Source organism: Sorex araneus, chromosome 6, assembly GCF_027595985.1.
Source record: "Sorex araneus isolate mSorAra2 chromosome 6, mSorAra2.pri, whole genome shotgun sequence".
Lineage (NCBI taxonomy): Eukaryota > Metazoa > Chordata > Mammalia > Eulipotyphla > Soricidae > Sorex > Sorex araneus.
In genome coordinates, this window is record NC_073307.1 from 97,481,494 (window position 1) to 97,506,348 (window position 24,855).

Genomic DNA, 24,855 nt, shown 5'->3' on the forward strand with positions numbered 1-24,855 from the left:
CCCTGTGCTATCAATCCAGCCCTGTGCTATCGCTCCAGCCCATAAAGTGATAGTAAGAAATACTAGGCAACCTACAAATAGGTATGAATTTGCAAATCATGGATCACTATGATGATAGTCATACATGATTATATATAATGATGATATATTTGTCTATATATTTGTATGGATATATATGATTTTTTTTTACTATAGCTGGTAGTGTTCAGGGCTTGTGGTGGGGTTTAGGGGGCCATATGCAATTCCAGTGATTGAATATGGGTTGACTGTATGAAAAGGAAGTTCTATACCCACAAAAATGATGGCTTACATAGAGAACTACAACTCAGCTAAGCAATGAAAACACAACCTGATTTTAAAATGGGCAAAGAAATGGAATAGACTTTTCCTTTTTTTTTTTTCTTTTTGGGTCACACCCGGTGATGCACAGGGGTTACTCCTGGCTCTTCACTCAGGAATTACTACTGGTGGTGCTCAGGGGACCATATGAGATGCTGGGATTCAAACCCGGGTTGGCCGAGTGCAAGGCAAACGCCTTCCCCGCTGTGCTATCGCTCCAGCCCTTAATTTCAAATTCTTAATGACGACCCATTTCTTATCTTTTTAGGTGCTGAGTGCCCATTTGCATAACTTCTAAGAGAAAAGTCTAGGGGCTGGAGTGATAGCACAGCGGGTAGGGCGTTTGCCTTGCACACTGGCCAACCTGGGTTTGAATCCCAGCATCTCATATGGTCCCCTGCGCACCGCCAGGGGTAATTCCTGAGTGCAGAGCTAGGAGTAACCCCTGTGCATTGCCGGGTGTGACCCAAAAAGCAAAATTAAAAAAAAGAATTTGAAATTAAGAACTATCAGAGGGACTGGAGCTATAGTACAGTGGGTAGGGCATTTGCCTTGCATGCAGCTGACCCGGGTTCAATCCCCAGTATCCCATATGGTCCCCCAAGCACTGCCAGGAGTAATTCCTGATTGCAGAGCCAGGAGTGACCCCTGTGCATCGCCGGATGTGACCCAGAAAGAAAAAAAAAGCTCATGTGGTGTAGTAACCACACACACTAACAAATACTAAATAGGCATCTGAGAGATAGTACAGTGGGTAGAAGGGGCTTGCATTGCTCAGCTGAGCTGATACCCAGCATTCCATTTGGTTTCCTGAGCACTGCCAAGTGTGATTCCTGAAAGCAGAGCCAGGAGTAGGCCTTGAGCATTGCCGGTGAGATACCTCTCCCAAATACACACACACATGCACACAAATATGATTACCTTGGTGTTTTAGTATCAGGCCGGGGACAGCCTGTGACATAAAACATTAACTCATCACAAAAGGGAATGCTAATATTGATTCCTCAGCTACTGGGACACAGACCAGGCCCTGCACTGAGGTCATGGGTCCCAGGACACACTGTGACTTAGGAGGCGCCTTGACCATGTGCGCATTTGGCCTTGCAGGGCGATGCTGAGTGTGGAGGCAGCCATGTGCCCGTCCGGACTGGCGGGATCCCACCAAGGAGCCTGGGAGCAGACTCATCTCTGGGGAGACCCACAGCACCCACAGCTGAGAGCTGAAAAGGCCTCGGGAGGCAGCGGGAGCTGTGCTGGCTGCTCCCAGGCACCCTTATCGCGGATTGTAGGGAGCCATCTTACAGAGCTTGGCTCTTATCGTCTAGTCAAGCAGAGGCTGCTTGGGATTCCTGTGATCTTATCATTTCACCACTTGTCTCACTAGCGAACGGCCATGCCTGATCAACATTTTACTATTGTTCCTGTGGGGGTCCAAGCATGCATACCACCCCCTCCCACCAAGAGGTATAAGTATTGTAACTGCTGTGAATAAACTCTCTCTCTTTTTCTCCTCCTTCTGGCTCTGCGTCTCTTCATTCGGTTGCGTCCCCTCCTTAGCCCCACGAAGGGTCCTCCCTGCGGGACAGGATGATGCCCGCAGGGGGGACCCCACAGCGGATGACGCTCCTGGGCCCGTCCATGAGAACCTCCTCATGAGGACAGCAGCAAACACAGCCGTGAGGACAACGGGGAGTCCCTGACAGCCAGGAAGCTCTTGGCACCCCTGGCAGCCAATAACCTCACTCAAGCTTTGGGCCTAGTCCCATCAGAAGTCCCCCCCTCACTTTGCTTGACACACCAGCAGCCAAGACGTCTCATGACTGATAGTAAAAAGAAATGGTAAGGCAAGCTGGAGCCTATTGCGCCTCAGTATGCCCACGTCTGAAATGGGCTGTTAGGGTCAGTGGATAGTGGTAGGATGGGGCCCCAAGAGAAGCTGCTTGGGTGGATTCAGATCAGGCCCAAGCCTAGGATGCTTTATTGAGCATTTGGATCCACAGCAGAGACTGGATGTCGGGGCTTAGCGAGACACAGCACAGAGCTCGTAGGGGGCTGGGGTCACCACTAAGGCAGAGACACCGAATTCGCTGGGCCTGGGCTGGCCTGAAGGCACCGAGAAGCTGAAGCGCTGCAGGAGGCAGGTGAAGAAGAGGAAGAGCTCCATGCGGGCCAGGGGCTCCCCGAGGCACGCGCGGCGGCCTGTGGGGAAAATGGGGTTCAGTGTGTGTGGGCTCCTCCCCCAGGACACCCCAAGGAGGCACAGACACCGGGCACCCGCAGGCACCTGCTGAGAAGGGCATGAAGGCCTCGTGCTTCACGAAGCGGCCCTGGGCATCCAGGAAGTGCTCCGGGTGGAATTGGAGGGGCTTCGCCCAGACAGTCTCATCCTTCAGCACCGATGACAGGTTGGTGAGCAGCGTCGTCCCCTGGGGACAGAGGCCGGGCTGGGTGGGGCAGTGGCTGGGCACACCTGGACTCAGGTAACCCAGCACCTCCTGAGCCCTGGGCAGGACAGGAACACGTCTCCCCAGGCACCTCAGTCCACCCATCCTGGTGGGCAAGGCCCCCTCCAGGGCCCAGGCCTGTCATCATTCATCTTCCTGGGACCTGAGGGGCGGGGCTGACCCTCTGCACAGCCCCAGCCTGCCAGGCTGCGGGAGGGGCCCTGGGGAAAGGCGGGGGCTCATCCTGCCCCAGTAGTGGCCTGTGGTGTGTGAGGCTGAGGGGTCACCGCCTACCTTGGGGATGAGGAAGCCCTGGATTTCAACATCACGGGATGTCATGTGGGGTACACCTATTGGAACTATGTCCCCAAACCGCTGCACTTCGTGGATCACGGCCATGGTGTAGGGCATGCGGGCCTGGTCTCCCATCTCTGGAGGCCGCGCCTGCCCCACCACCTCATCGATCTCCTGTTGGACACGACCTGGACAGACAGGGTCCCCGTGGGTCAGAGGCTGGGCCTGTGCTCTGACCACTCCTGATTCGGGACTGGGCTGAGTTTACAGGGCAGGAGGCTGAGCTTCCTTCCCTCTGAGCTCTCGACCCAGCCAAGGTTCGGGTCCCAGGTGTGCCCTTGGTTGTTTGGTACCACCCCCCAAACCAGTGGTGCTCACGCTGCACGTCGGGGTGCAGGATCATGAGCAGCAGGGCCCACGCTAGTGTGGTCGAGGTGGTCACCATCCTGGCAGTAAAAAGGTCCCCCACCACCATGCGCAGGTTGGCATCATTGAAGCTGCTTTCGAGGTTCCCCTTGGCCTGCGCCATGCAGAGAAGAAGGCTCAGGGGCCGGGGAGGAGATGACCAAGGATACCCCCAAATGCCACCGTCGCCTGCTCACTGGTGACTCAGCTTCCACCCACACTGAGCCCAAGAGGCAGCCCCTCACCTTCTCCACCTCCTCCAGGAAGGCATCAGTCAGGGCTCAAGGTGGCTGTGTGGGGTCCCAGGTCTGTCTGTTCTCCGTGTTCAGCTCATCCAGCATGGCCATCATGGCAGTCTGCCCTGGGAAGGCCTTGGCAGGGAGCCCCGGGATTTTCAGAAGCACCGGGATAGAATTCAGAACCTGGGGCCCGGGATCAGAGAGAGGCCCTGAGTGCTGGCTGCTCAGGTGTCCGGGAGAACAGCCAGGCTCAGCCACAGCCTGAGGCTCCTTGTGAGCCTCAGACTCCAGCCCTGACCCGGGAAGATCCAAGTGCATCGGCTCCCCTGGCCCCTGAGGGAGGTCCAGGACCCCTGGCAGCCCATCTCTCCAGTCCTGTAACCGGAGGCAGGGTGTTCCTGGTCAGCTCTGGAGCTGCCCCACACCTCACGCTTCCAGCCAGAGTCTTCCTGCAGGGCCACGTCCATTATCTCCAGCAGCTTGGTGAAGCTCGGGTCCCTGTACTCAAAGCGGCGCGCGTAGATGAGGGAGGAGATCACGTTGCTCACGGCTTTATTCAGAAGGAGGCGGGGGCTAAAGGGGCGTCCTGAAAGGGCAATGCAGGTCAGTGGTCACCTCCCTCAGGATCCCTGCCCCAAGCCCTCATCCCTTCACTCACCAGCATGGTCGCTGAAGGCCTCGCAGAGGCAGCCGGCCTCCTCGGTCACCCACTGCTCCAGTGACTTCTTGCCCAGGCCGAAGTTGCGCATGGTGGACACGGAGAAGCGCCGCTGCTCGCGCCACGCTTGCCCGTAGCGCGCTAGGACCACGCCTGGGCACGGGGGAAGGTACTTGAATTGGACTCGGAACCCTCTACTACCCAAATTCTCCCTGTCAATATTGCTGTCACTCTCATGTACATGACAAGTCCCAGAACCTGTGCACACCCACCAGCATTAGCGTCACATCAACTGGGGCCCCTAGCACCAGCAGAGCCCCACCCACCAGGCCCCACCACCACAGAAAAAATTCCCACCTCCTTGCCGATAACATGGTCTCCACTCTTCTGGGTTTTCTCTTCCTATTTTAAGTGCTCCACCTTGAACCCTTCTTCACATCGGGAGTGTCCTTTCCCACCCAACTGACACCTTTTCAGCCCTCCTGACTAGGGCTTCTGGCAATGACCCGCATCTGCCCCTGCAGGCTCACACTGACATGGCTGCCCTCCCTGCCTAGTGGGTACTGGCCTCTTGCACCTGCTTCTCTGTGCCCACTGACCACACCTTTCTCTGCTGAGTAATAAGCGCAGCCATCTCCTCCCCGCCCCCCCCCCCACCTCTGCTCCTCCCTCCCTCCTCTCCTTACCTTCAGAGTGTGAGTGGAAACCCAGGTGCTCGTAGGAGGGTTCAGGGGGCCTGTCTGAGGTGGCCTCGCTAGTGCTGCACCAGCGCCTCTCGCACCGCCGACAGCCCATTGAGCACAACCATCGGTGTCCAGGCCACTTGCAGGCTGAAAACGTCCCCGAAGTGGCTGCGTAGCTGTAGGCCAAGGACACAGGCTTTTGTCAAGGCCAGCCCCTCTGGCTGCCCAGCCCAGTCATGGCTGTTTATTTGGGGGACCCTGGCTGCCTGAACATGCAGTTGTAGGGCATTTTGTTTGGGGGGGGGGCACACTCGGCAGTGCTCAGAGCTTACTCCTGGCTTTGCACTCAAGTCACTCCTGATGGTGCTCAGGGGACCCTATGGGCTGCCAGGGATTGAACCTGGGTGAACCTTACACAAGACCAGTGCCCTGTCTGCCTGGGGTACACTCTGATGACCTCCAGCTGACAGGCTTTGTCTGTCCTGTCATCTCGCAGGCAGCAGCACCTTGGATGGGACCTTGGCCTTGTCCCCAGAATGGCCTTTGTGCAAGTCAGTGTCCAAAGTACAGTTGGAGACTATGGTCACAGTGGGGAGAAAAGGGCCAAGGACCCTCAGAGGAAATGACCTCACTCAGGTCACTGTGCCTCTCTGGCCGCACTTCTGCTCCCCATCACCAGCCCAGCAGGCTGCCAGCACCCCCTCCTCCATTGGGCAGGCCTGTGCCACTGACATTTCAGGCAAAGTCCAGGCTGTCTTTGGGCCGTACAAGGCCCTCCTCCAGAAAGCCTGTCCATCTGCCTCTTCTGGGCCCAGTTTCTTGTCCCACTCAGGTCTTTAGCCTCCTGCCCGGTCAGGGATGCCAGGATGTGCTCTGCCCCCTCCCTCCGTCCTTCCCTTACCCCCTCCCGGGCCCCTCTCCCCTCGCTCCCTGTCTTACCCGGTTCATGGAATAGGACATGTTCTGAAAGTCCACATGCAGCAGGTTGCCCAGCCCAGGCAAGGGCCTGGGGCCTGGCGGGTATCGAGGGGCCCAGCGGACTCGCCGGTGCATGAGGTCCACCAGGAGCAGGAAGATGACCACGGCCACTGCCAGGGGCCCCAATATTCCAGTCAGCAGCCCCATGCTGGGCAGAACAGCTGTCGCCACAGCCGGTACCTCAGCCAGAACAAGAAGGACGCGTGCAGGGTAAGTCAGGGCCGACCCACCAGCTCTTGTGAGGCTGTTGATCTGGCCTTTGCTCTCTGCCCTGAGTCAGATTCAGAGTGTGGCATGCAATGAGTGTGAGGTCCTTGCTTGCTGGGCCAGTTGCCCAATCTGGGTGTCCTCGGATCCGAGGGTTGGGGGCTGGAAAGTACCCCCTTCCTGTGCCAGGCTCCTGCTTGCTTGGCTTGAGGAACAAGGACTACCTTGGTCTCCAAGTCTCTAACTTCAGTTTTTGTGGTCACCGATATCTCAGAGGAGGGGTCATATATCACCTGAGTCCTCTGCAGCAACCCTCACCTTCCTGGCATGTAGCTCGACCTGCCTCTGCTGTAGAGAGGTCACCGTGATCAGAGGGACTTGAGTGGCAATTAGGTGGTCATTGAACCCTCACCTTGTATCAACACCCATAGCACACGCACCAGCAGGCATACGCCGAACACTCCCGCCGACGCCATTCACACGCTTAGCCAAACCAGCACATGCACCACTTGCACATCTACAACCCACCATGCCCTGAATCCCCCAGCCCCCAGACTGCCAGGGAGGCCAGATCATTACCCGGCCCCTCAGGCAGTGACAAGTGTCAAGAGAATCTCAGCAGGCTGCCTGCTGGCCCAGCTTTCTGGGTTTCAGCCTAGTGGATGGGGGTGTCAGAGTGCCAGAAACTCCCCCTGCCACTGACCAGCAGCAGGGGGCCCGAGACCGTGGCCTCGGTTTGCTCAGAGTGGCCGGACCTCCTCGTGGCCAGTCTCCCGCCTGTGTCCACCTCCCCGATTAAGCCATGTGGTGCGGGCACGTGCCCTGGCTGCCTGCTGTCACTGCCCTGCTCTTTTAGAAAAAATTCTGTGTCCTTTTTATTCATTGTCTTCACAGTATTGTGGAATCAAACCCAGCTCACAGGCATGCCAGGGATATAGATTATCCTGGAGTCACATCCACAGTCTAATTCTCTCCCATAGATAGTCCTTCCGCTGGTGACACTTCATGTCCCATATGACCTGTTTGTGGTCTTCATTCTGCACATGTGGACTCAGCTCAGGCCCGGCTTTGGCCAGTGGCTTCCACGCCAAGAACTGCTTCCATTCAGCTCCTTCCTCTCGATAGATCATACTTTCCTCACAATGGTATGGCTTTTTGTTTGTTTGTTTGTTTTTGGCATTTCGGATCACATCCAACTATGCACAGGGGTTACTCCTAGCTCTGCATTCAGGAATTACTCCTGGCGGTGCTGGGGGACCATACGGGATGCCGGGAATTGAACCCGGGGCGGCCACGTGCAAGGCAAATGCCCTACCCGCTGTGCTATTGCACCAGCCCCGGCATGGCATTTTTTATTGAAAACAAGACATTTGAAATAACCCGGCCTTTGGAAATCAGATTCTCTTTGATCCCCAGGGCTTGCTCATGATTGTTTAATAGTGCCTGCTGGTTCTCTCAGTGACTGCTTTTTTTTTCATTTTGGGTCACACCTGGTGATGCCCAGGGGTTACTCCTGGCTTCGCACTCAGAAATTACCCCTGGCAGCGCCTGGGAGCCCATATGGGATGCCAGGAACCAAACCTGGGTCAGCCATGTGCATGGCAAACAGCCTACCCACTGTACTTTCACTCCGGTCCCCTTAGTGACTTTTCTGACCAACTCTATGGTCACAATGTTGTTTCCTGTGACCACCAAAGTCTCTTGTCTTGGGAGTGGTGGGTTCATGATTATTGGGTTAACAAATGTGCTTTGAATGAGTCTTCTAGTCTTTGCTGGGGTATTCTCTGTTGGTATTGACACACTTTTAACGTCCTAGCTTCGGGCCAGGGGGTGTGTAGGGCAACCATTGCATGTGGTTCCCTGAGTCCTGAGCCCCAGCAGGAGGGAGACCTGAGCACACTGGGTGTGGCCCCAAAAGAATCAGAATAGAGCCAGACAGGAGTTCTGACACTTGCCTTGCATGTGGCAGACCCCAGTTCAGTGCTTGACAAGAGGAGACACAGATGTAATTGAAATAGTTGTTAATCATTAATCAATGATTGATGATAATGATATTTAAGCTCTTAATAAATTTAGGTTATTACTAATCAGACTAATCTATGACCTAGCAGTTCCACTTTGGGTGTAGAGTCCCCAGGAGGGAACGCAGTGTTTCAAAGGGAGCTTGCGCCTCCTGTTCAGAGCAGCAGTCTCCAGAGGAGCTGGAAGCAGAGGCAGCCTGGCCTCTCTGGGCTCGTGGCCTTCAGCCTTCACAGGGCAGCTGTGACACCTGCTGCAACAGGGCCGGAGCCTGAGGACTGGGAGACAGTGATCACGGGCCAGACTCCATCCCGTGAGGTAGGTCTCTGGTTATGAAGTTCACAGAGAGGAAGTGGATGATCTTAAGGCCTAAGAGTGGAGGGGACATAATGTCTGGCGAGGACAGAGTTCCTTGATGCCCAGTGAGGAAGATTCTGGGAAAGGATGTTGGTGACTCCATACTTGAAGTCAGTGGGGGCAATTCAAGTGCCTTGGAAACAGTTAAGAGAGGTCATGTGGTGGTGGTGTTACCACACACACTAACAGATGCAAAATAGGCAACAGAGAGATAGTGGGTAGGGGGGCTTGCCTTGCAGTCAGCTGACCTGACTTCTATACCCAGCATCCCATTTGGTTCCTGAGAATTGCAAAGAGTGATTCCTGAAAGCAGAGCCAGGAATAGGGCCCAGGATGGAACGCAGTGTTACCCTCCCTATATACACACGAGCACACACAAACAAATATGATGGCATTGGTGTGTTAGGCACAAGCCAGGGACAGCCTGTGATGCAAAATATGAACTCTGCACAAAAGGGAATGTAATATTGATTTCACAGCAGCTGGGACACAGGCCAGGCCCTGCACTGAGATCATGGTTCCAGAACACACTGTGACTTGTGGAAGTGCCTTGACCATGTGTGCATTTGCCCTTACAGGGAGATGCTGAGTGTGGAGGCAGCCGTGTGCCTGTCCTGACTGCCTGGAAACCCACCAAGGAGCCTGGGTGGAGATTCGTCTCTGGGGAGACCCACAGCACCCACAGCTGAGAGCTGCAGGAGGCCTCCGGAGGCAGCAGGAGCTGTGCTGGCTGCTCCCAAGCACCCTTATCTCAGATGACGCTCCTGGGCCCGTCCATGAGAACCTCCGCACAAGGACAGCAGCAAACTCAGCCGTGAGGACAACGGGGAGTCCCTGAAAGCCAGGAAGCTCCTGGCACCCCTGGCAGCCAATAACCTCACTCAAGCTTTGGGCCTAGTCGCATCAGAAGTCCCCCCCTCACTCTGCTTGACATACCAGCAGCCAAGACATCTCATGACTGACAGTAAAAAGAAATGGTAAGGCAAGATGGAGCCTACTGCGCCTCAGTATGCCCACGTCTGAGATGGGCTGTTAGGGTCAGTGGATAGTGGTAGAGTGGGGGCCCCATTGTGAAGGAACTTGGTAGATTCAGATCAGGCCCAGGCCTAGGATGCTTTATTGAGCATTTGGATCCACAGCAGAGACTGGGTGTCGGGGCTTAGTGAGACACAGCACAGAGCTCGTAGGGGGCTGGGATCACTAGGAAGCCAGGGATGCCGTGGTCGCTGGGCCTGGGCTGGCCTGCGGGCACCGAGAAGCTGAAGCGCTGCAGGAGGCAGGTGAAGAAGAGGAAGAGCTCCATGCGGGCCAGGGGCTCCCCGAGGCATGCACGCCGACCTGTATGAAAATGGGGGTTCAGTGTGTGTGGGCTCCTCCCCCAGGACACCCCAAGGAGGCACAGACACCGGGCACCCGCAGGCACCTGCTGAGAAGGGCATGAAGGCCTCGTGCTTCACGAAGCGGCCCTGGGCATCCAGGAAGTGCTCTGGGTGGAATTGGAGTGGCTTCGCCCAGACAGTCTCATCCTTCAGCACCGATGACAGGTTGGTGAGCAGCGTCGTCCCCTGGGGACAGAGGCCAGGCTGGGTGGGGCAGTGGCTGGGCACACCTGGACTCAGGTAACCCAGCACCTCCTGAGCCCTGGGCAGGACAGGGACCCGTCTCCCCAGGCACCTCAGTCCACCCATCCTGGTGGGCAAGGCCCCCTCCAGGGCCCAGGCCTGTCATCATTCATCTTCCTGGGACCTGTGGGGCAGGGCTGACCCTCTGCACAGCCCCAGCCTGCCAGGCTGCGGGAGGGGCCCTGGGGAAAGGCGGGGGCTCATCCTGCCCCAGTGGTGGTCTGTGGTGTGTGAGGCTGAGGGGTCACCGCCTACCTTGGGGATGAGGAAGCCCTGGATTTCAACATCACGGGATGTCATGTGGGGTAAACCCATTGGAACTATGTCCCCAAACCGCTGCACTTCGTGGATCACGGCCATGGTGTAGGGCATGCGGGCCTGGTCTCCCATCTCTGGTGGCCGTGCCTGCCCGACCACCTCATCGATCTCCTGCTGGACACGACCTGGACAGACAGGGTCCCCGTGGGTCAGAGGCTGGGCCTGTGCTCTGGCCCCTCCTGATTCGGGATTGGGGCTGAGTTTACAGGGCAGGAGGCTGAGCTTCCCTCTGAGCTCTCGGCCCAGCCAGTTTTGGGTCCTGGGTGTGCCCTTGGTTGTTTGGTACCACCCCCCAGCCCAGTGGCGCTCACGCTGCACGTCGGGGTGCAGGATCATGAGCAGCAGGGCCCAGGCCAGTGTGGTCGAGGTGGTCACCATCCCGGCAGTAAAAAGGTCCGCCACCACCATGCGCAGGTTGGCATCACTGAAGCTGCTTTCGGGGTTCCCCTTGGCCTGCGCCATGCAGAGAAGAAGGCTCAGGGGCCGGGGAGGAGATGACCAAGGATACCCCCAAATGCCACCGTCGCCTGCTCACTGGTGACTCAGCTTCCACCCACACTGAGCCCAAGAGGCAGCCCCTCACCTTCTCCACCTCCTCCAGGAAGGCATCAGTCAGGGCTCGAGGTGGCTGTGTGGGGTCCCAGGTCTGTCTGTTCTCCGTGTTCAGCTCATCCAGCATGGCCATCATGGCAGTCTGCCCTGGGAAGGCCTTGGCAGGGAGCCCCGGGATTTTCAGAAGCACCGGGATAGAATTCAGAACCTGGGGCCCGGGATCAGAGAGAGGCCCTGAGTGCTGGCTGCTCAGGTGTCCGGGAGAACAGCCAGGCTCAGCCACAGCCTGAGGCTCCTTGTGAGCCTCAGACTCCAGCCCTGACCTGGGAAGATCCAAATGCATCGGCTCCCCTGGCCCCAAAGGAGATCCAAGACTCCTGTCAGCTCCTCTGTCCAGTCCTGTAACCGGAGGGAGGAAGTGCCTGGTCAGCACAACCCCATCCCCCACTCCTCGCACCTCACGCATCAAACCAAAGTCTTCCTCCAGGGCCGTGTCCATTATCTCCAGCAGCTTGGTGAAGCGCGGGTCCCTGTACTCAAAGCGGCGCGCGTAGATGAGGGAGGAGATCACGTTGCTCACGGCTTTATTCAGAAGGAGGCGGGGACTAAAGGGGCGTCCTGAAAGGGCAATGCAGGTCAGCGGTCACCTCCCTCAGGATCCCTGCCCCGAGCCCTCATCCCTTCACTCACCAGCATGGTCGCTGAAGGCCTCGCAGAGGCAGCCGGCCTCCTCTGTCACCCACTGCTCCAGTGACTTCTTGCCCAGGCCGAAGTTGCGCATGGTGGACACGGAGAAGCGCCGCTGCTCGCGCCACGCCTGCCCGTAGCGCGCTAGAATCACGCCTGGGCACGGGGGAAGGTACTTGAATGGACTCGGAACCCTCGACCACCCTAATTCTCCCTGTCAGTATTGCTGTCACTCTCATGTACCTACAAGTCCCAGAACCTGTGGACACCCACCAGCTCTTAGCGGCAAGCCCACCGGGAACTGCCCACAGGGAACCCCACCCTTGCCCACAGCATGTTCTCTCCCCCGGGGAAGCCTGGCAAGCTACCCTGGCTTCTTTGATATTCCTAAAACAGTAACAGCAAGTCTCACAATGGAGATGTTACTGGTGCCCGCTTGAGCAAATTGATGAACAAACGGGAGGACAGTGACAGTGACAGATTTTACGTTCTCCACCTTGACCCTTCTCCACATCTGGAGTGTCCTTTCCCACCCAACTGACACCTTTTCAGCCCTCCTGACTAGGGCTTCTGGCAATGACCCGCATCTGCCCCTGCAGGCCCACACTGACATGGCTGCCCTCCCTGCCTCGTGGGTACTGGCCTCTTGCACCTGCTTCTCTGTGCCCACTGACCACACCTATCTCTGCTAAGTGGTAAGCACAGCCCGTCTCCCCCCACCCCTGCTCCTCCCTCCCTCCTCTCCTTGCCTTCAGAGTGTGAGTGGAAACCCAGGTGCTCGTAGGAGGGTTCAGGGGGCCTGTCTGAGGTGGCCTCGCTGTGCTGCACCAGCGCCTCTCGCACCGCCGACAGCCCATTGAGCACAACCATCGGTGTCCAGGCCACTTGCAGGCTGAAAACGTCCCCGAAGCGGCTGCGTAGCTGTAGGCCAAGGACACAGGCTTTTGTCAAGGCCAGCCCCTCTGGCTGCCCAGCCCAGTCATGGCTGTTTATTTGGGGGACCCTGGCTGCCTGAACATGCAGTTGTAGGGCATTTTGTTTGGGGGGGGGCACACTCGGCAGTGCTCAGAGCTTACTCCTGGCTTTGCACTCAAGTCACTCCTGATGGTGCTCAGGGGACCCTATGGGCTGCCAGGGATTGAACCTGGGTGAACCTTACACAAGACCAGTGCCCTGTCTGCCTGGGGTACACTCTGATGACCTCCAGCTGACAGGCTTTGTCTGTCCTGTCATCTCGCAGGCAGCAGCACCTTGGATGGGACCTTGGCCTTGTCCCCAGAATGGCCTTTGTGCAAGTCAGTGTCCAAAGTACAGTTGGAGACTATGGTCACAGTGGGGAGAAAAGGGCCAAGGACCCTCAGAGGAAATGACCTCACTCAGGTCACTGTGCCTCTCTGATTAGACTTCCTGCTCCCCATCACCAGCCCAGCAGGCTGCCAGCACCCCCTCCTCCATTGGGCAGGCCTGTGCCACTGACATTTCAGGCAAAGTCCAGGCTGTCTTTGGGCCGTACAAGGCCCTCCTCCAGAAAGCCTGTCCATCTGCCTCTTCTGGGCCCAGTTTCTTGTCCCACTCAGGTCTTTAGCCTCCTGCCCGGTCAGGGATGCCAGGATGTGCTCTGCCCCCTCCCTCCGTCCTTCCCTTACCCCCTCCCGGGCCCCTCTCCCCTCGCTCCCTGACTTACCCGGTTCATGGAATAGGACATGTTCTGAAAGTCCACATGCAGCAGGTTGCCCAGCCCAGGCAAGGGCCTGGGGCCTGGCGGGTATCGAGGGGCCCAGCGGACTCGCCGGTGCATGAGGTCCACCAGGAGCAGGAAGATGACCACGGCCACTGCCAGGGGTCCCAACATTCCAGTCAGCAGCCCCATGCCGGGCAGAACAGCAGTCGCCACAGCCGGTACCTGAGCCAGACCAAGTAGGACGCGTGCAGGGTAAGTCAGGGCCGACCTACCAGCTCTTATGAGGCTGTTGATCTGGCCTTTGCCCTCTGCCCTGAGCCAGATTCAGAGTGTGGCATGCAGATGAGGGCATGGGGTCAGGTGCTTGCTGGGCCAGCTGCTCAGTCCTGGGCAACCTTGAGTCTGAGGGTGGGGGGCAGGATAGTACCCCTTCCCATGCCAAGCTCCTGCTTGCCTGACTCTGAGGGACAAGGACTACCCTGGTCTTCAAGTCTCTTGGGTCAGGTTTTTGGGTTTTTTTTTTTTTTTTTTGCCTTTTGGGCATACCCGGCGATGCACAGGGGTCTCTGGCTCTAAACTCAGGAATTACCTCTGGCAGTGCTCAGGGACCATATGGGATGCCGGGAATCTAACCCGGGTTTTCTGCGTGCAAGACAAATTCCCTATATGCTGTCCTATCGCTCCAGCCCAGTCTAGCTTCAGTTTTTCTGGTCACTGATATCTCAGAGGAGGGGTCATATGTCATCTGAGTCTTGCAGCAACCCTCACCTTCCTGGCATGTAGCTCGACCTGCCTGTACTGTAGAGAGGTCACGGTGATCAGAAGGACTTGAGTGGCAATTAGGTGGTCACTGAACCCTGACCTGGTACCGACACCCTCAGCACACGCACCAGCAGGCACACGCTGAACACTCCCTCTGACGCCATTCACACGCTCAGCCAGACCAGCACATGCACCACTTGCACATCTACGATCCACCATGCCCTGAATCCCCCAGCTCCTGGACAGCCAGGGAGGCCAGATCTTTACCCGGCCCCTCAGGCAGTGGCAAGTGTCAGGAGAACCTCAGCAGACCACCCGCTGGCCAGCTTTCTGGGTTTCAGTCTTGTGGTGGGGGTGTCAGGGTCCCTGGCACCTTGCCCACCCCTGAGAGCAGCTGGGGGCCCGAGATGCTTGCCTCAGTTTGCTCAGAGTGGCTGGACCTTCTCGTGGCCAGTCTCCTGCCTGTGTCCACCTCCCAGATGAAGCCATATGGGGCGGGCACGTGCCCTGGCTGCCTGCTGCCGCTCCATCACAGCTGCCCTGGCGTCAGCACCGCAGGCTGACGAAGAGAAGGGGATGGAGAACCACGGGACGTAGCTTCCCCGCGTACTCCAGGTCTCAGCCCCAGCCCCTCTCCTGACCCCCTCCATGGTCCCTCAGGGATTGCCACCTTGACACCACCTGGCCAGCAAGTTCACTGCAGGCAGGAGCTGAGGCCACCAGTATCTACTGACAGGCAGTGCCTCCTCCCCGCCCAGGAGTGGGTGACTAAGGCAGGGCAGGGGCGCGGCCTGCCAGCTTCCCAGTGAAAGGGCTGTATTCAGAACTAAGGGTGGAAATCGAGGAGATTGGCAGGGGTGAAGAGGTGCGGATGGGACTCTGAGCCCGCACACACTCAGACGGGGGAGGGCCTTCCCTCAGACCCAATGGGATAACCTTGCTCCTTTCTGGAAGCAGCAGGTCTGTCCAAGCACTGTGTGGGCTCCCCTGCAGCTGAAGTGGGGCTCCCCACACCCCGTAAACAGCGTCTCCCTCTCCAGCAGCACGAGAATTAAGTTCTTCCCAGGGTGCCTCTCGGCATCCCCAAATCCCTCCCGGCTCTGCAGCCGGGGGGAGGGGGGGGTCACGTGGTCCTGGGGATTGGCTCCCCAGAGCTGCAGCCCTGCCTGGTGGCGAGAACTGCCCTTCCTTTCTCACAGACACCTCCAGCCCCACTGTTTGCAAGCACACACATGCACACACATGCACATGTGCTCTCCCAGTCACACTCAGCGCAGGTCATGTCAGGCTCAGGGTGTGGGACAGGTCTGGCATTTCAGGAAAAGTGAATTCCTGGCCAGCCCAGCAGTGCGGGGACAGCTGATGGGGTGTGTAGGGAGGGGTCTGGTCGTAGAACAAAAGGTCTGGCTCTGTGCAGGGAGGGGCAGAAGGGGCGGTGGGCACTGGCCACAGGACCAAGGACTGGACCGTGGGGTTTGGGCCCCCACCTCCAGAAGTCAGATCAGTTTTGAGGTCACTCGAAGGCCTGGTGGGCTAGCCCCAAGGCCCCTTGGACCTTCCTGTGAAGCCTGTGGAGTCTCTGGCCTCAGGTGAGTGTCTCGGTCAGTGGGTGACCGACGGGTCCAGGTCACACACAGCACCTCGCTAGTTGTAGGTGTGCACGTGAGGCACTGGCTCTGCGGTTGGCTCTTGCATTCTTCACACAGGGTGAAGAGGTGTGTGTGCTGGATTCCTGGGGGTCTGTCAGGAGCCCCAAAGTGGCATTGGGCCCCCCTCAAAAACATGTGCTTGGGCCAGATGGCGTTTGCCTTCCATGCAGCTGACCTGGGTTCAATCCGGGCACCCCAAAGGGTTCCCAAGCACCCCCAGGAGTAATTCCTAAACTCAGAACCAGGAGTAAGCCCTGAGCATCGCCGGGTGTGGCCTCAAAGCAAGAAACAACAGGGGCCGGAGCGATAGCACAGCGGGTAGGGCGTTTGCCTTGCACGCGGCCGACCCAGGTTCAATCCCCGGCATCCCATATGGTCCCCCAAGCACTGCCAGGATTAATTCCTGAGTTGAGAGCCAGGAGTAACCCCTGAGCATGGCTGGGTGTGACCCAAAAAGCAAAAAAAAAAAAAAAAAAAAAGCAAGAAACAACAGACACATTCGCAGAGCTATTGTTCCCCTTGATCCAAACGTCTAAGTGGTTTCGGTTTGTGATTTAGGAGCCACCCCCACCCCCCAAGAGAACGGTCCTGCATCACTGCCACTGGGGCTGAAGCAGTAAGGCAGCAGCGAGGGGGCCCCCAGAGTCAGAGGGACCCCCCCCCACACACACACACACCCCGTCTAGAGGCCCCACCTGCGCCAGTCCAGCCCCTCCCTGCCGCAGGCTGGTTCTTGGCTGCAGCGTTAAAAACTTGGATTCCCGCTCCTGCGGGGCCAGAAGCGTCTCACCTGACGTGCCCCCAGCAGCAAGCAGCGGTGCCCGCAGCGATCCTGGATCCCGGCTCTGGCTCCACATAAGCCTTGGGGCGGTGCAGCTCCACGGGGCGGGGCCAGCCCCCGAAGTGCCCATTTGGCAAGACAAATTCAGGGCGTATTGCACAACACGAAAATCCTTAACACTTACGGGGCAAGATGGTAAGAGAATTTTTTTTTTTTTTTTATAGTAACAGAATCCGAAGAACTGTAGAAATAAGTGCGTGACCACTACACTCCTTAGAACTCTCCAAATGGGGCAACGCTGCAGGATGCAGACGGCTGGCTGCAAGCCCTCTGTCTCTCTCAACTGAAGAAACACACCCCTTGGGGCCAGAGCGATTGTGCAGCAGGTAGGACACTTGATTGGCACGCAGCTGACACAGCTCCACCCCTGGCACCTATGCCCTGCCAGCAGCGACCCCAAAACGAAAAGTGCCCTCACCACCAGTGGAGTCCAGCAGCCACACTTGGGGTGTATGTATGGTGGTGGCGGGGAGTTTGCTCTGGACTGACGAGTGACCCCTAGTGGTGCCATGGATCTAACTCCTGGTTCAAAAAACAGGCTGCACCATGCCGAAACTTGACCCAGACAACGGAGCCAATCAGAAATGACTCCTGGGGGCTGGAGCAATAGCACAGCGGTAGGGCGTTTGCCTTGCACACGGCCAACCCGAGTTCAATTCCCAGCATCCCATATGGTCCCCTGAGCACCATCAGGAGTAATTCCTGAGTGCAGAGCCAGGTGTAACCCAAAAATAAAAATAAAAATTAATTAAATTAAAAAAAGAAATGACTCCTGAAGCTCCGAGGGGCAGAACCTGCAGGAGCAGCAATGGAGACGTCAGTTGTTGCCAGAGGCAACTATAGTGGGGATTAAGCGTCAGTCCCGACCCCGGAAATGTCACATCAGCTCTAGCTGTGGGGGTTCATCACCATGTCTCACGCACAGCTGGTGGAGACTGTCGGGGGAAACAGGGCAAACCTGAAGGTTGCGGTGCCTTCTGCGCACTGTGATTAACCTAGAACAGCTTAAATCAAGCATTTGCGACAGCTGTGAACGTGAGAGTGGCGGGGTTGAAACGCAGACAGCGGGGCTGTAGTGAAGCCTGGCTCCCGGCTACTCCCTTCTCAAGTCGAGACCCCACGCCCCTGGCAAGTGCCACCTGCAGGCCAGGGGAGGCAGGAGTGAAAGGTGCAGTTTTCAGCACCGTTGGGGAAATGCCCATTGCCCGAGATGAACCAAGCAAATGCCCGAACCCTCCCTCCTGCAGGTGTTCCCCAGGGCCGCCTTTGGGGGCTGCAGGAAGATGCATTTCAGTCACATCACACAGAGACAAGGTTAAAATGAAGTTTATTTTTTTTAAAATTTTTTTTTGTTTTTTAAATAAAACTGTTTGTGAAACAGCTATTTTATCCCCACGGCAGAGTGACCCCTGAAAGATGCACTAACCCCTTCTTAAGGCCTTAACAAGATTTTTTTTGTACTTTTAAAAATTTTTTTAAAACTCAGATATTTAAAAATTATACAATTTACAAAACAAAACAATACAACATAAAAGAATCATGTAGCACGGGCTGCTCAACTGACAGGCCCCCTTTTCATAAAGATGAAAGCTAAAAGGAAAAAAGGGGTTCTGGCGCTCCTGGTCACCACACCCCTGCACCCTCCACACTCAGGTTCCTGTCTGTAACCCTACCCGGCTCCCCCCACCCCGAGGTGGCCACCCTGACCTGCCTGCATACCGGGTGGACGCTCGGGCCCTATGCTCAGTGACGCCAGTCATGGTTGTGACCCTGAGGCATCTGCCAACTTCACCCCTCCAAAAGATAAAAAGCTTAAAAATAATAAATAGTGTTTCTGGAAATGAAAAAATTTATTTTTGTGTTGAAACATCATTTTCCCACACACTTGAAAACATGGACCGTCCCCCGCCACCCACCTTCCCACTCTGAGACAAATGAATGACCGAGGGTGGTTAGGGTGTGGCTGGTCGGCTTTTATGATCTTGGATCTAGAATGTTCTGAACTGGTGTGAGACAGACTCAGAACAAAGCCACACCCTCGTCCTTTATGAGATGAGCTTATTCAGTTCAATTTCACATTTAAATTTCACTGTTATTGGAACAAATTTGGAGTTAACTAGATAATTTTAAAATAGAATCAAAAGGGATAGCGCACCTTTCATTTAAACAAAGTCTTTCCAGACTAAAAATAGATTTATATATATATATTTTATCCCTCCCTGTCACCCCCCTTCCCCTCCCCCCTCCCCCCACATTGTCACTATGGAGATTGTGTCCATGGAAACAGCCACTCCAACTTCTTGGGTCTTTCTTTCCTGGGGTGTCTCGGGTGCGTGTGATGGGAGCTGAGGAAGAGCTGGCGCGGGGGCGGGGTGGGGCTGCCAGCAGAGCCGGTTCCATCCATCGGGGTGTCCACCACCTGGTCATCTCCACAGTCTTACCTGCAAGACAGAGCAGAGCCTGGGTGCTGGGACCCCGCTGCCAGTAACCCCCAGTGCCCTCGGGCGTGCACTGGGAGGGGCCCTTCTGTAGCCCCGAGACAGTGCTGACCCTCAGGGGCCACCGGGTATCTCAAGGCCCGGCCCTGGCACACCCCACGTCACCCCGACACAGGGTGGTGCCTGGCAGGAGCCGCTTGGCTGGGCCCATCTGTGCGACCAGATCCTGACGGTGGCTCCCGAGAACAGCTCTGGCGTGCCTGGCACTCAGCTCCCCCGGGCCCTCGCGGGGCTCACACAGGGCCTCGGGAGAACTCGGGTGCTAGACTCTGCTGCTGCATGGCTCAGCACCAGAAACGGGTGGTGTCCTGAACTCAGAACATTCTGGAAGCACACGCATGTCCAGCCACGAGGCTTAGGGATCCTTAGAGCTTGTCCCACTCCCCAGATCAGGGACCACCTGGAGTCCCTGTGAGGATACGGAGCAGTCTGAGTCACTTCAAGCCATGGCCGGAGAGGGGAGGAGAGGGGAGGGACATCCATGCGGCCTCGAACTCAGAGCGTGGCCCCCACCTCAGAATAGAGGGTGTGAGGGCACCCAAGCCTGCCACTCAGGGGTGGGAGGGGTCTGACCTGCTGGCCCTGGGCCCCACCTTGCTTGAGGCTACGGGGGTCCCTTCCCAGTCCCCCGCCAACCCCAGTCGCGCTTGACAAGCAGGGAGCCACCACTGCCTTGGGAACGGAGTGCCTTGGCCAAATCCTTCCCGACTGCAGTGAGCCCTTTTCCGGGGGTCCTTGTGCTTGGAGCAGGAGCCAGTAACTGGGTCAGGGGGGCACCGGGGAATTGCAGGGGTCCAACCCGGAGTGCCTTCTGGAGCCTTCCATGGGCAGGAAGGCACGGCAAGGGGTCCGGACCTTCGCAAGGGGGTGCTGGGGACCAATCGGGAGTGAGGGGAAGGATTCGGCAGCGGGGGCTGGTGCTGGCACTCGGGACAGGGGGTGGCGCAACCCCCAGGGCTCCCCTTTCCTGGCCACCTGTGAGAGCCGCGCCCCACACTGCCCAGGCCCGCCTGCGGCCACCCTGTGGCCACCCTGCCATCACAGGAAGGACGCCCAGATGCCGAGGGCCCTGACCACGGCCACAGTGCTCCGCCCCGACTGCTCTCCGCAGAACAGCCCTGGGACACAGCCCCTGTTCGCAGGCGCCTTCCAACTGCCTCCAGGCTCGTGTGGACAGTCCGGCTGTGGCAGTGGGACAGTGGGCAGGTGCCACCCGGCCTGAGCCCCCATCAGCCCCCACCCTCAGGCCCCCCTCCCCGGGGCTGAGCGCGTGGGGAAGGACCAACACGCTGAGAGCTGCCCCAGGCCACACGCCCTTTCTCCCTGAGTGAAAACTAGGAGCACGGAGGCGGGGCCGGCCCTACTGGCCGCCTCCCAGGCCCACCCATGGAGGCCACGAGGCGGGAGGACAGGCCGGGCAGAGCTCGAGACGTGTGCTCGGACCCCCACACTCGGCCTCATCCGCAGGGAAGCAGTGCAGAGTCAGTGGGCCCCGGAGGGTTCTAGAAGTCCAGTGGCCGCTGCCGATGGTCCACGGGGCTCCGGGCGGCTGTCTGGCTGCGAGACGCACCACCGCTCCCGCTCTGCGCCCTCCATCCCAGCCCCACCCTGAGGAGGAAGAGAGAGAAGCATGACCTCAAAGTCCTCACGTGTCGGCCCCGCTGCCCCGCGCACGCGCCACAGCGCCAGGGGAGCTATCTGGGCCGCCAGAACAAATGACGCCTCAGAGGGGCCAGCCGCGTCCCGGGCAGCACGTTTCGGTGCCGACAGCTCCCTCGGGCAGCATTCCTCATTCATTTTTCATTGCGGGAGGGGGCCGGAATCCTGTGGGGGTAGGGGCGCCCTGCCACCTCCCGAGACGCAGGCCCGGGGAACAGGGCAGCAGGGCCACTCGGGAAAGGGCCGAGACACTGACCCCGGGGAGGGGGGCTCGTCCTCCCACAGGTGGAACTGGGGCCCATTCCAGAGACCCTCGGGGCCTGCAGAGGCCCCCCCTCGGACGGAGAAACGGTCAGCTTCCGACTCCCCTCACAGCTCTGCTCGATGCACCCGGACTCAAACAGCCCCCACGACGGCAGCCCCCTCCCCCTACACACACTCCGAGCACAAGGCACTCGGGGGAGATTTATTTCGGGAGGGGGCTCTTGGGGGCCACACCTGGCGATGCTCGGGGCTGACTCAGGAATTACTCCTGGCAGGGCTCGGGGACCATATGGGGGGCCGGGGACTGACGTGCAAGGCAAACACCGCCCTGCTGTGCTATGGCTCCGGCCCCCTCAGGGGAGATTCCAGAGTGAGACGGGAAGTGGACGCCTCAGGCCCGGAGCCTTGGAGGGATCTTCCGTCCCTCCGTGCTTCAGGGGACAGGGATCCGCCACAGGACTGGGGAGAGAGATTTCAACGGAAACAGAAAGCCGCTCCCCAGTGGCATGGGGCGGTTTGAAAGGACACACACAGGCCCGATCTGGAAGCCCGAACCCTCCGCTCTGACGGGCGACGGTTCCAGGCTCTGCCCACACCCCTCCCTCTCCACAGCTGCTCCGGGAGCGAGGCACAAACGCAGAGACACTTGGTCCCCCAGGTGCTGGCGAGCCGCACACTCGGGGCCGGGTGAGCGGGAAGGCAGAGGCCAGGAGCTGCTAGAGGGGTCGAGCAGGGGTGAAGCTGGGGCCTGGGCCTGCCCCGACTCACCTGTGCGTGCTGTGCTTTCACTCCCCTGCGCACACCGCCCCCCTCACCCCCGCTCCGACTGCTCTGTGCTGAGGCTGCCTTTCGCTGTCTTGTTCTGCAAGGGGGGCAGCGGGCACGGCAGGGGAGGCTGCAGCGGCGCCCAGAGACGGGCAGGAGGGACAGCAGGGCGGAGGGAGGAGCGGAGCGGCACATGGAAGAGGAGAGAGAAAGCGGAGTCAGACGGAGACCAGCAGGAGAGACGCAGGGATGCAGGCTGCTCTTGGGCATAGGGCGGCGCTCACGGCAAGTTAGTGAAAATGCGACACAATGACCCCCAACGCTGAGAAAGCTGCTCGGAGGCGCACACACGCGAGCATCTCTGGGCACGTCTGTGGAGACCTCCTCTTTCTAGTAATTTCTGGCCTGTGCATGGCCAGTGACCACCAGGTGTCAGTGTGACCTCAGCAGAGATGTGCAGCCCCTGCAGGCGATGGCGTGTCCCAAATCCTGCGTCCCCATGTGCCACCCTTCCTCTCGCCAAACACGTGGAACCAGCTCAGTCAGAGCACTGCCAAGCGTGATGCCCGAGACCACTGGGTCCCTTCCTTTGCACCCTGAAAGGGGCGTCCGGGAGAACACAGCAGCACCCCAACTCCGCCAGCCGCTCCTGCTGGGGGAAATCTGGAGGAGACAGTGTTTCCCACAGTCCTGGGGCCCCTCAATCTCTCTGGGTGTCCGAGCAGAGAGTCCTGGGGCCCCTCAATCTCTGGGTGTCCCAGCGCTGCCCTGAGCTGAGTCCCCCCCTTCCCTCCCGCTGGGGCACAGCTCACCCAGGCTCACCTTGTGCTTGCGGCACCTCACCGAGAAGTTCTCCTCATGGAGCAAACAATCTGCAAGACAAGGCGCACAGTCAGCACCTGGGGAGGGGCCCCCTGGATCGCCCCCCCCTCCCCCGCCGAAAGGGACAATGCAACCCCAAACTCCCTGGGAAACCAGGACATGCACATTATTAAGCGTAACCCTACTTTTTATTATAAAATGCCCTCACGCATCAAAAAGGCAGAGGAAATGTACCAAAACCTAAGTGCGCTCTCGGAGGACTGCGCAGGACCTGAACTTCCACGAGGACCCGTTACTTTAATGAAGAGCAACCATCTCCAAAGACGCCTTTGAAAGCGCCTGGATTCTAGTCCCGCAGGCGCTGCGGCCGGGGCGAAGGGGTGAGCCCAGCCCATCCTTCCCGCCGCAGGGACGGGGAGGCCGTAACACGCGCTCGTCCTCGGAGGGAAGCGTAATCCCACGAGGGGTGGCTCATCTCGGAGGAAAACGCTTCACAGCTGCGTGCCACGTGATGAGCCTGCCTGCAGGTGAGAGCGGGCCCCGGGCGCCAGAGGCTGGCGAGGAAATCTAATTAATGAGTTCACTCGGCACTCCGCAGCGCCCGGAGCCCGACAGCCGGGTCACAGGGCACGCGGCGGTGGCGAATGTTAATAAATATTGATGGCGCGTCCTCCGAGTGCAGCCGGGCCCGGGAGGCGGTGGAGCGCGCCTGCGGGCCTCGGCCAAGCCAGGACCAGGGCGGGGACACACTCGAGAGCCTTCCTGGCGCTCCTGTGCCCTACACAAATCAATCAGTTTGTGACTCGACTCGGCCGTGCCCGCACGACCCCCCGCCAGCAGCGCGCAGGCAGTGAGACGTTCATTTAAAACCCACAAGAACATGGCGTGGAACCCCCTCACCTGGGCACCGTCTCGTCTGCCACGATGGACAGGGGAGCGGGGAGCCAGGGCGAAGACTGGTGCCCGGCCTGGGAGGGCACCAAGGACAGATGTCTCCAGGCGCGGGGGAGAGGGAGGAGGAGGGCAGAGGCCACGGGCACTGGGCCTGCAGCAGAGGCCGCCTGGGTCCTGTCCGGGGCCTGCACCTACGCTGGGCCAGGCAGGGCCACAGGGAAGAGTCCCGAGCTTTCCCGTCCCCGGAGCCGGACAGCGGGCAGGATGGGCAGCGGCCAGGGAGAGCCCGGCTGCCGGCTCACTCTCTGCAGGGACGCTGTGGTGCTCCGGGCCGTCTGTCTCCAGCCCCACTGACCCCAGGGCTGCGGCCTCAGCCCCCGCCTCGGCGGGCCGTCTGGAGGGCAGAGCCAGGCTCCGAGGGCATCAGACGGCCAGAGGTCTTCCCGGGGGGAGGGGGCTAGGCCCCTCGGACCCCTGATGGCTGTCAACACGGCTCGGCGGCCGTGGGGACTCCAGCTGCCCCTCCAGGCCAGATCCCGGCGTTCACTGGGATTGTTATGGGCCGCGCTCACGGCCTGCAACACAGTCCATCTTCTCTCTGACCGGCACTCAGGGGCCTGCCCCTGCATCTCCCGGCCGGAGCCAGACCCCGTGTCTGCGCCCAGTGGGAGCCCGAGCCAGCTGCTCACGTCAGCACCACGTGGAGCAGAGCATGAGGCCACGGATACACGTGGGACAAAGGCTGTTTCCGCGGAGATGGGCCAGAACGCCGCGCGCCTTCAGTTTACAGGCAAGGCAGAGGTGCCAGGTACAAATGGGGGCCCCTGGCCCTCGAGCAGGGCAGTCAGTGCCTGCCTCCCCAGCCTCTGGGTGACCGGGCGCCGTGACAGGGTCACCCGGATGCTCTTCACGCAGAGGACCAACAGCTGGGCAGCCGAGCCAGAGCCCGACACAGGCTGAACCCAGCTGTGCCCACCCAGGCAGCCTCCATCTCACACCTGGCCAGCTGTGACCCACGGCCCGGGCAGAGCGAGGCCCTCAGCGGGTGGGGAGCTTCTCCCATGCAGGGGCCTCGGCAATGAGCCAGAGGGCTGGCACACAGAGCAAGTGGGGCCAGGAGAGCCCTCGGCCCAGAGACAGGCACTGCCCGGTGCCCATCAGTGCTGCCGCGGCACCTCCTGGGCAGATTCTCACTCGGCAGCGGCAGGGACACACGCC

At 58.9% G+C, this 24,855-nt stretch overlaps 2 protein-coding genes and 1 pseudogene across 4 annotated transcripts in view; all 3 read right to left on the reverse strand.

Moving 5' to 3' along the window:
- Positions 1-2,359: 2,359 nt before the first annotated feature.
- LOC129405628 (cytochrome P450 2D17-like) lies at positions 2,360-6,187 on the reverse strand (annotated as a pseudogene).
- A 3,530-nt stretch (positions 6,188-9,717) lies between these two features.
- Positions 9,718-16,731, reverse strand: LOC101553347 (cytochrome P450 2D14-like). Its single transcript, XM_004610733.2, has 10 exons — positions 16,685-16,731; positions 13,487-13,705; positions 12,552-12,723; positions 11,806-11,958; positions 11,573-11,733; positions 11,147-11,323; positions 10,875-11,016; positions 10,501-10,688; positions 10,047-10,188; positions 9,718-9,961 (listed from the first exon to the last, which is right to left on the reverse strand). The coding sequence occupies exons 2-10, from the start codon at positions 13,670-13,672 to the stop codon at positions 9,783-9,785; spliced, it is 1,500 nt and encodes a 499-aa protein (XP_004610790.2). The 5' UTR covers positions 13,673-13,705; positions 16,685-16,731; the 3' UTR covers positions 9,718-9,782.
- Positions 16,732-18,045: 1,314 nt separating this feature from the next.
- Positions 18,046-24,855, reverse strand: part of TCF20 (transcription factor 20) — a 135,206-nt gene continuing 128,396 nt past the window's right edge. For 2 of the 3 annotated variants that reach the window (XM_055142541.1, XM_055142542.1), the window contains 3 exons: positions 22,744-22,793; positions 21,925-22,051; positions 18,046-19,176 (listed from right to left, as the gene is read on the reverse strand). In XM_055142541.1, the coding sequence (XP_054998516.1) occupies positions 21,968-22,051; positions 22,744-22,793 (134 nt within the window). In that variant the 3' untranslated portion in view covers positions 18,046-19,176; positions 21,925-21,967. The remainder of the gene's footprint in view (positions 19,177-21,924; positions 22,052-22,743; positions 22,794-24,855) is intronic. The other variant, XM_055142540.1, reaches the window with a different exon arrangement.

Excerpts from the sequence above, each read along its gene's own strand:
- LOC101553347 (XM_004610733.2), bottom strand. The coding sequence starts at position 13,672 with ATGGGGCTGCTGACTGGAATGTTGGGACCCCTGGCAGTGGCCGTGGTC. Across the intron at positions 11,324-11,572 it reads ACTTTGGTTTGATGCGTGAG|GTTCTGAATTCTATCCCGGT; the intron begins GTGCGAGGAGTG and ends CCCGGGCCCCAG. Across the intron at positions 9,962-10,046 it reads CTTCATGCCCTTCTCAGCAG|GTCGGCGTGCATGCCTCGGG; the intron begins GTGCCTGCGGGT and ends ATTTTCATACAG.